The sequence below is a fragment of the Argiope bruennichi genome, chromosome 3, assembly GCF_947563725.1.
Source record: "Argiope bruennichi chromosome 3, qqArgBrue1.1, whole genome shotgun sequence".
Lineage (NCBI taxonomy): Eukaryota > Metazoa > Arthropoda > Arachnida > Araneae > Araneidae > Argiope > Argiope bruennichi.
Window position 1 is genome coordinate 41,681,474 of NC_079153.1, and position 10,613 is coordinate 41,692,086.

General features: G+C 28.1%; 1 protein-coding gene across 5 annotated transcripts in view; it reads left to right on the forward strand.

The window, feature by feature from the left end:
* The window catches only part of LOC129962698 (titin homolog), a 64,528-nt gene extending 54,214 nt beyond the window's left edge, over window positions 1–10,314 (forward strand). For 4 of the 5 annotated variants that reach the window (XM_056076626.1, XM_056076628.1, XM_056076630.1 and 1 more), the window contains 3 exons: window positions 358–2,714; window positions 7,815–8,047; window positions 9,051–10,314. In XM_056076626.1, coding sequence (XP_055932601.1) covers window positions 358–2,714; window positions 7,815–8,047; window positions 9,051–9,064 — 2,604 coding nt within the window. In that variant the 3' untranslated portion in view covers window positions 9,065–10,314. The remainder of the gene's footprint in view (window positions 1–357; window positions 2,715–7,814; window positions 8,048–9,050) is intronic. The other variant, XM_056076629.1, reaches the window with a different exon arrangement.
* Window positions 10,315–10,613: the final 299 nt, after the last annotated feature.

The following is a 10,613-nucleotide window of genomic DNA, read 5'->3' on the forward strand; positions in this document are numbered from 1 at the left end:
TTATTTTTATTTACTGATCAGTTTGGAAAAATTTAGATATTAGTAAATATTTGCAGTATATTTTTACTTGCTGCTTTTATAATATGTTTACAATAATAGAAGTTAATCCTTTACTATTATTTGATTGAAAACTCATAAAAATGTGTTAAATTAAATTTTAAGAAGTTTTTTCAACTTCTTGAATCTAACGAATTTAATGCATTCTGAATTTTTAACTATTCCTATTGATATCAGTTATAAAATTAATTGCGCTGTTAGTAGAACATGCTTTTAAGAATTTCTTTTCTGAAATATTTGTTATTTTTATTTTAAAATTTCTAAAGTATGTAATATTTAATATTAAATTTTATTTTTCAGAGATTAGAAAAAATTATGAGTCGAACACGTGGCAAATCAAGTGGAACTTCACCATCAGGAAGCATCAGTGGTAGTGATCAGCTAGATTCTAATGAACATGCACAAGAAGGATTTTCCAGTGGTGCAAATTCTTTGGATAGTAATGAAGCTGGTGAACCTCAGAGTGAACAAGCAACAGTGAACAGTGAGGATAATTTTACTAAGGCTGAGATTTCAAGTGCTGGTGATTCAATGGAAGCAAATCCAACATATGAAATCGGCAGTGAGAATGAATCCTTAAATAGCAATGAATTAATGATGCCTTTGAGTGAAACAGCCTCTCAAGACAATAGTTTAGTTATCATTCCTGAAAAAAATGATGCTGTATTAGAGCCAACTGTTGAAGCAACTGTTGCTTCTTCTGTAGCTACAGCACCAGAAGAAGCAACTGTTGCTTCTTTTGTAACTACAGCACCAGAAACAGAATCTACAGAAACCATTGAAAATCAAGAGGAAGAAAAGATAACTTCTTCAGAAGATATTGAGATTAAATCTGATGTAATTCCTGAGAATGAAGATAAGAAGTTGTCAGATGTAGATGCTGTAGACGAGAGAAGCGAAAGCAATGATTTAGTTCCTGAAACTGAACTTGTTTCTAATTCTGAATTACAAGAAAATACATCTTCTGATGATTTCACTAAAAATCAAATCTCTCAAGACAAGTTTTTGAATGAGCAACAACCAAGTGCTGAGGCAAATTTGGATGTCCAATTAAGTGATAATGTATCAACTGAAGTTGCTGAAAATGATGCAATGTTTAGTAAAGTAGAAGAAATTCATGAAGATAGTAAAGATCATGCAGAAATACAGTTTGGTGAAGATACTTTTGGCAAGTCATCAGAGGAATTATCGATTGTAAATGATACGTTGCATTCTGAAAATAATAATGAATTTATGCTTCCAGAACCATCCAGCATGCCTTCAAATCTTTCTTTTGGTATTGATGGAGTAGATAACAGAGAAACAGATTTATCAGAAATGAATCGTGGATCTAGTGTATCCTCTGATATTAAGCTTCCAGATCCTATTTATGAAACATCAGATGATGGTTCTATTTCCTCAGAAAAGCACCAACAGTATTATCAACAAGAAGATCTTAGCTACTCTGCAAACCAAGACATGGTAATGTCTGAAGATGTGTTTTCAGAACAAGCTGTTACTATGAATACTGAACTGGCTGACCATCACAGTTCAGATTTAGTTGAACAAGCTGCATTTGCTGAAACTCAAAATCCATTTTCAGTTGAGAATTCTGAATATGTGATACAGAATTCTACATCAGAGGAAAATCAGTTCCAAAATAATTTTGAAGAAACTGGAAATTATTGCATGAGTGAAAGTATGTATCAAGATCAGTTGCTTGATGCTCTGGAACAACCACGTGAAATAGGAGAAGAAAATGTTATTCCATCCAGGTCATCGACCTCCAGCATAGTTGAGCCTGATGTGCATTTACCCGAATCAGAACTTAAACAAAGTGATGTTTTTTATCAAGACATTCAAGAAAATAAGGAAAATGTAAGTGAATTTGCTACTTTTAGTTCTGATTTTGCTAACCAGAATGATATTATGTCCACAAGTGCTTATGGCTTTTATTCTGATAAAGAAAATACAGTTCCTTCTGTAGAAACTCAAAATACATTTGAATCATCAGTTATGGAGAATGATAAATTTGATTTAGGACCAGCAGGTGATGGTGCTTCCACAACTAATCCATTTTCTGAAAAGTCAGAATCCCATGTATTTCAAGGTGGTGATTTCAGCTTTGATCAACAGCAATCATTCTCTGAATCTGAACAAATATGCAATATTGAGACAGTGCAAAATAATGAGCTATCTTCCCATATGGAACAGGTTAATGAACTATCTTCCCATATGGAACAGGTTAATGAGCTATCTTCCCATATGGAACAGATTAGTGATGTTACCTTAATCAAATCAGATGACAATGAAACCTATGTAGGAATTATTTCCTCCATTGATCATGACCAATCTTCGAATGATTTTCAAAAACCTAATTTACATAATGAACAATTAAGAAATAATTTTGAATTTGCTTCCATGACAGATAGTGAAGAAAATAGTTCCTTAGACAGTAATTTATCGCAGGTCATGACTGTTGAAAACAGTGAGAGAATTACCAATGAAGGCCTTAATCATTCAGAGAATTCCACAGTAGAATCTAATTCAAGCCAACAAGTTTTTAGCAATGGAGAACAACATAATCCGTTTGAAACAGAACATATCGATTATTATGATACCAATTCCAAGACAAATGTGAATATCTTTTCCACTTCTGAAATGAGCAATGGCCACAGGTTTGTAGATTTCCCATAATGTATTTTTGTCATCTACAATTTCTAATAGTTGAGCATGGATTGTATAAAACCAATATTGGAGTTTCAAAAAATAAATAAATTCATTAATTTTCGATCATTAGTAGAGGAAAGAAATTGGAAATTTTATTATCCATTTTGTCCAATAAAAATTCAGATTATTACAAATTGATAAAATTTTCGCTTATCCATTTACTTCATTCATTTTACACTCAAGTGGGAAAACTTAACTACTATCCATGCTCAGCTATATTTATCTAATGAAGCTTTTTTTTTTTAATATAGAATTGAGAAATATTTTATAGAATTACTTTCAAATAAAAATTCTCAGTATTTGGATTTTTTTTTCCCTTAAGTGAAAAGCTTTGTTAGTTTTTTTACTACATGATTATTTACCTTGCCAATTCAAAATAACTGCATTAATTAACTTATTAAACATTATATTAATTAAACTTATTGGGGAATTATACCTACCTTATTTTTTAAATTAACATTAATTTTTTTATTTGTATTTATGTACATATCAGTTATTAATAATAATTAATAACCAACTAATTCTGTACATTGGATTGTAATTCATATTGCTATTTTCAGTTTTTAAAAAAAAAGTTTCTAGCAGTTTAAAATTGTTCATTGTTCATCTTTTTTTTTTTTTTTTTTTTTTTTTTAACATTCTCTGTATTGCAAAGGAATAAATTGATATTGTAGAGCTAAAGGTCCCAGAAGAAAAAGGGTTATTTTTATTTTGATCATATGATTTTTTAGAAATGTTAAGTTTTGGAAATCCGGGTATTGATGTATTTAAATATCAAGCTAGGTCAGGAAGCAGTATTAAAAATATATCAACATTTCTTAAAATAAGCATAAAATGTTATGTAGAATAACTTTAAAAATACTGAATTTTTTAAAATTTATTATTTTATGCAGAATAACAAATAGCTTGGCATGCTACATCAGGATATTAGATCCCATACCATTATAATATAGTGCTCATTCTTAACATTTTTGGCAAGAATTGATACGAAAATCCTTTTTAGAAGGTGGGAGGTTCAGGTTCTACTATTTAATAATTTCTTTCATATATGTATATTCATTAAACTAAGTACTATTTGTATCCTTTTGTCTGTTCTTTGGGTTCTGTATAAGATCTCAGGTTCTGGGATCGGAAGATAATGGTTTTAAGACCTGATAGTGTAGAACATCCTCTACTTAGAGGGATGGGTTACTGGTTCATGCTTATTCTGTTAGTAAGGGTTAAAATATTTGTATGTTGGTATAATATGGAAGTTGGGAAAGTGCAAATAAGGTGGTAACCATATCATTTGATCACAGTTTAAAAGTAGGACGTCTACTTCAGATTAATACTCTGCTGCTTCAAATTGGGATGTTAATCTAACTAAAGTAAACTAACTTGATATGCACCCTCAGAGCTAGCAGCTTTGTAGATATATCCAGAGCATTGCTCTGTGTCTTTGTCGGTTTTTAAAAAGCTGCTATGTATGAATGACTTTTTTTTTAGACATTGTATCTATTATAGTATTATTTGCACTATCTATTTTTAAAAATTTTATTTCATATTGCAATATATTTTATAATTCTTTGAATTTTGTTCATTGCCTGTTGGATGACATTTTCCATTAATCCAGGAGTAATATATTCCAAATATAAATGTTGGTACAAAATATCAATTTTTCTATTTGCATGTCATTACATATCAAATACATACGAAACATACATACAATACATCTTTACCAACTTCATTAGCAAATTGCCATACCTGGCATATTTTGTTTGCATTTTTATTAAAATTATGGAGAAATATATTTTAATTATTTTTTTGTGAGACATGTTTAACAAAATCCATAACAAGTCTTTCAGAAGGCGCATCATTAATTTGTTTCTGGACATTGATTGTTTCAGCTGTTTGACACAGAAATCAAATTTTTATCTAATTTTTCATTTTGCAAACATTTGCATTTTATTATTGCAATGATAGAATTGAAGAATAAATGGTTTAACATTTTAAATTTTTGTGTTTTATTTTTTGCCAATATTATTAACTTGTGCTATTGTTTTATATATTAAAAACTAGCCGCCTTTGGCGACCAGCCGGTTCGCCAATCTTAATGTTCGTTAAAATTTTAATAATTAAATATTTTATGCAATTTCTACTTTAATAGCTTCTTCATCAAAATATTTTAAAACTTCAAATTTTGATTATCATATAATTCATTCATAATATTATAAAGGCCTTCAGTCATAACGTAATATGTATCTCTCTCATTTTCTGTTAGCACCCGTAGAATTTATGCTTTAAATTAAAGTGGAAAGAATTTATCTTCAATTAATATAATAATATTTTTTACTGAAACAAAGCATTTTTTTATAATCTGATTACTGAAAATAGAGTCACTCAGCGTTTAAACTTTATGGGCACTAAAGAATATTTTTTTAAATTTATGTAATATCTCAAGAGTTGGTCAACAAAATTTTCTTAGATTCATTATGAGCAGATCGATTCATTAACAATGTTTAAATTTAAATGCATCAAACACTAAGAAAATAAAACGAATCGTTTAAAATAAACGGTTGAAAACAGGTTTTAAAAAAACTACTTAAAAAACGTTGTACTTAAAACTATAAGCATATACATGTTGTCATGGCAACAATCAGAACAGAATGCGCATGCGTGAATTTTCTTCGCCGGTTACGTAACGCAAATACGTGATTTTTTCTACGCCAGTTGGGGTAACGCTATGCGGATTAGAAATTTTTAATTTCCTTTATTCTGTTTTATTTTAATTCAAAAGTACTTCAGAATGAATCTGAAAGATTGATTCATTAACAATGTTCAATTTTAAATGCATCAAACATTAAGAAAATAAGCAGAACCGATTGAAATAATCCGTCGAAAAATTTTAACCCTAGCCTCATTACTGTTGGGAGAAAAAAACAACTGAAGCCTTTCTCGTTTGGCGCTGGGGATAATGGAAGATTTTTTTGGCGGAAAAGTTGGCGGTGGGGAAAATGGAAGATTCTTTTGGCGGGAAAGTTAGTTTTTAATTAATAATTAAAATTCTAATTAAAATTTCAAAAAAAGGGACCCCAGGTGCACATTCCCGACCTCTAAGGTATACATGTACCAAATTTGATAGCTGTATGTCAAATGACCTGGCCTGTAGAGCGCCAACACACACACACACACACACACACACACACACACACACACACACACACACATTGAGCTTTATTATAAGTATAGATTAATGATGCTTATAAATTAACACCTTAACTGTTGATAAAATCTTGCTTATTTTCTCACCAGTCTGATTTCAAATGATCCTCTTTCATCGTCTCTCTTAATATAACTCTCTCCATATTCTCTGGTGGATATTTATGAGGTTTCACATGATATTTTTTCATAGTCACTCTTAATATAACTCTCCATATTTTCTGATGAACATTTACCTGGTGAACCTCTATACATTCCAAAGCAAAGAGCATTAATGTATGAAGAAAAATTGCAGAGAAAGGGTGTGACAATTAACAGTTCAAATTTTCTAGTTTTAATTTAAAAATATCTGACTTAAAATTTCATTTTGTTTATTGCCATAACTGAATTAAATATCAGATGCCTTTCCAAATTAATTTAGTTTCTTTAAAAGAAATGCCATGTTATACAAATTCTTGTGTTTGTAATCTCATGTTATATGAAGGAAGGTATAGGTTCTAAAAAAATAGAAAAAATAGATGTATTTTTATAGTTAAAATATTATAATTAAAGTAATTTTTGACAAAAATATGATTATTGTATTAAATGTATATTGAATTAGTTTTTTATCATGTTGTATTAATATGTATTAAATAACATTTTCTTCTCTCAATAAAATTAACTACTCATTTGCTTAAAGTATATTTTTATGTTCCTAACTCTTTGAGTTTTGTTTTGTTTCCAGTTTGTGCATCTTTGTATACTATCAATTTATACATTCAGCTGAGAATTGTAATTTAATTTAGTTATATTCTGGACATAACTTTTTTTAAACATTGTACTTTATTCTGTGGAAATTTTATTTTAAACTTTTAAATGATCTATAGATTATTGACTTTTATTAATGTGTTGAACTTTATCATTTTTATATATTCTAATTTCGCTTTTAAAAATTAATTTATATATTATTTGAGGACTTACTGAGGAAATATTAATGTATATATTATTTGAGGAGGATGCATTTTGCTCTAAAAAAAACTCTTTCTAGGCTCTATATTTGGTAATTTTTCTAAATCTCAGTTTATGTTAATTTAAAATACTAATCCTAGTATGCTGTATTTTCACAGGTTTCCCCCCCCCCAATCCCTCAACCATAATTTTATAGTAAAATCATGTTGTATAATTGTCAAACTACTTTACCTGTAGTTTAAATTTTTATAAAAATTATATAAGAAGTTTGATTATAGCATGCATTTACTTTACTGATTATTGTGTAACACGACTAATTTTATTTACTGATAAGAATATGTTAAATATCAGTATTAAATATTTGCTTTCAAACTTCGATGGCTTCTGTAGTTTGGTACTTCTGTATGAGAAAGTACTTGATTCTTTTTCTTGAAAAATAGACATTATGTACTTCTAGTATTTTTTTAATGAAAGTGAAAACTTTCCTTAATCTTAATCATGAATTTCTTGATTAAGATTAGGGAACTTGTTACAATATATTGTTTTACTTTTTGAATCTAATGTTGAATTAAATAAATAAATCTAATTTCAATGTGAATTAAATGTAGGAAGTATTTCAAGTAAAAGGACAAAAGTCAATAAGATATTATAGTTGAAATATTTGCAGTTATTTACAAATCTATATATAAATATCTTTCATATAAATGAGTTGTATGTACATTATTTAAGTACAAATTTCCTTTTTAAATTTTCATAATTCTGAATTATTAGACTTGCCCTTTTTTTTTTTTATTATTATTATTGAGAATACTTGAAGTGTATATTCGGTATTGTTTGATATGCATTGAATTGCATATTCTTGAGTGTGTGGAATATGCTAATTGCTGTTCATTTTCTTATAGTCTAGAGTCTTCCAGACAAGTTTCCGATCAGCTAGATGAACTCCATGGCTTCGGGCAGCTGGATGGCAAAGACATTTTATCTGTTGATCACTCTAAGAACAACATTTTTGAAAATGTGGATGCCATTGATTATGGCAAGGTTTCTCCAGATCCCTTTCTTGGAAAGGGAAATTCTAAATCTGGAAATCCTTTCCTCCTGCAGGACGATCAAAAGCAGGTCCTGATGACACCAGGTCAGTTACCTAACATATCCAATATTTAATTGAATCAAGTGAAAATTATTTTGATTTTTGCTTTTAAAATAGGAATTTTCAAAAATATACTTCTTTAAAAAGGGTAATTCTTTTTTTTTTCTATGAAGAATAAAACTTCATTTTATATATATTTTAACATGGCTTATTTGATATTTTTTAAAAAATTTAAATGCCATTTTTGTTTATAAGATACAAGTTCTTATCAATTTTGAAGTAGAATAAGCCTTTTTCTTTTGACAGCTTTATGGATATTTACTATTATCTTTATTTTGTGTTTACAAAGCTTTCATATTCTGTTAAGATAAATCTAAAATTAAATGTGTTTTTTAGAAAAGTAAGACTATAGGAGATATGAAATTGTTTTCCTCCCTTTCTTTCTTTTGTTCTTATGTATTTATTTCCAAAGAATAATTTTGAATTTCAAATTAGTCAAATCCATTATTATTGTAACTAGGGTTTTTTTTTTTTTTTTTTTGTTGAAAAATAATTTGAAGTATTAGAATTCAAGTTTAATGCAGTAGTTTAGTATTGATAGTTAATCTTTTTAAGTATTAGATTTATATGGAAAGATTTTGAAAATTTTACATTAAATAAACTTAGTTTATATATCATTAATTTTACTTCTCTTATAAATTCTATTTTATTTATTTATTATATGATAATTAAGACAGAAATCCATGTTATCTTAAAATGGGATTTGACAAATATGTTTATTACATTTGAATTTTTTTTATAAAGTTATGATAAGAATGCCTATTTTTTGAGATGCCAAGTAAAATTTGTTTGGGAAACTTGTGGCTAAATGCTGCAAAGTAAAGTTGCTACATATTAGAAATGTTTCATTTTATGTAGAAAATTTACTGATTGCAATTTTTATAAGGTTCTGACTTAACCCATGCTCTTGTCTTGAAGTAGACCCATGCATCATACCAAACTTTTCTTGCAAAACAAGTAACTTATATCAACTTTTCTTCCTTTTTAGATTTCCTAAACTGATGTAATTTTGATGACTGTGGTATTGGAGTTTACAAATTGAAGCCTTGGTCCCATTTTTATGTAAAACTAAAATGAATCTTTAATGTTTTTATCCTGTCTGGCACTTAGTGTTCTGACATTTTACCAAAGCTTTTCTTTGCTGCTGTTTAGTTTTGTTTATATAAATGTTTTTGTACTAATTATTTTGGGCTGTATTAGCCTTTATGTGATAAAAATATTTTCCTATGTCTTTTTTTTTTTATCAGTTGTATTTTCGTACTAAGGCAGCTACAATCTGTGCTAGCTTCTTAAAATTAAAAATCAATGCTAACCTTTCTAAAATAATTAATAATTTATTCTGTAATTTGTTGTTCATTAAAATTATCTTGCATTAAAGGATTGTTTTAATATTTTTGTTGAAATGAAATTATTACATTCTTTTCTGCTTTAAATGTCTTTTTAACATTAACTTTTTACTAGCAAAATCTTGTTGAGGGGTTACTAATTGTATTAATTTTTTTATGTATTTAATGTGCATAGTTATATTAAAATATATACAGAATAAAAGAATAATTTTATATTTTATACTTACAAATGTTTTAGAAATACTTATCAGTATTCTTTTAAGCCAAGCTTAATTGAAAATGCCCTAAAGTTATCATTCTAGTCAAACATTTGCCTTATGAAGGAATCCTTTTAGATGAATTGATTCCTTCATGAGCTTCGCTATTAGAAAAAGATAAATCATTCTTAACTACTACTTATTTCAGTTTGCAAATCATGGTCTCTTGAAATTATGTAAATGATATATTGTGTAGTCAGCAATCGTAATAACAAAATGGACATTCTAAGCTTTCAAGATTGTAATAAAAAATATCTTGCATCTTTTAGTGCAGATGCAGCTAAAATATCCATGATAAAAGTGGCATGCTTATATTTCCTTTATTCTATATTGCATTTCATGATAGATCTATTTGGATTTGAAGTAAGGGAAATACATTCAAATAAGATATTGATTGTTTTGTAGCATGTAATATATTATGTGTTCTTATGAGTGCTGTCATCCATTTCTTCATATGTGTTATTTAAATTGTTGATATGTTGTTGCAGTTCTTACTATCAATAGATATCATTGCTTTGTGTAGCTGTATTTAATTCTGTATCTTTTGTCTTGAAAACAAATTGCAATGCTTTATGCAGCTAGATTTTCTTTACCAGTTGTTTTAACTGGTGTACTTGTGTAATGAGATGAATAATAAATTATGTATACATTTTATTGTAATTTTTTTTTCTTTTTAGATTTAACTTATTGTGCTTTTTGGAGGGGCCAGTGTTCTAAATCATTTTAAATTAAGAGGTGGGGGAAAAAAACAAACAAAACAGAATACTTGTTTTAACTTTTAGATATAGAAAAGGGGAATTGTAGTGCCATAAGTGAAGCTATAGCATTTAAAAGTGGCAAAGTTTTCACTTACTGGAAATCTTTACCACATAGATGAAAAATTGTTGTTTCCTCCATTTCATAATTTGTTTTTATTATTGAGAATAGTTCAAACTGATAGATTCAATA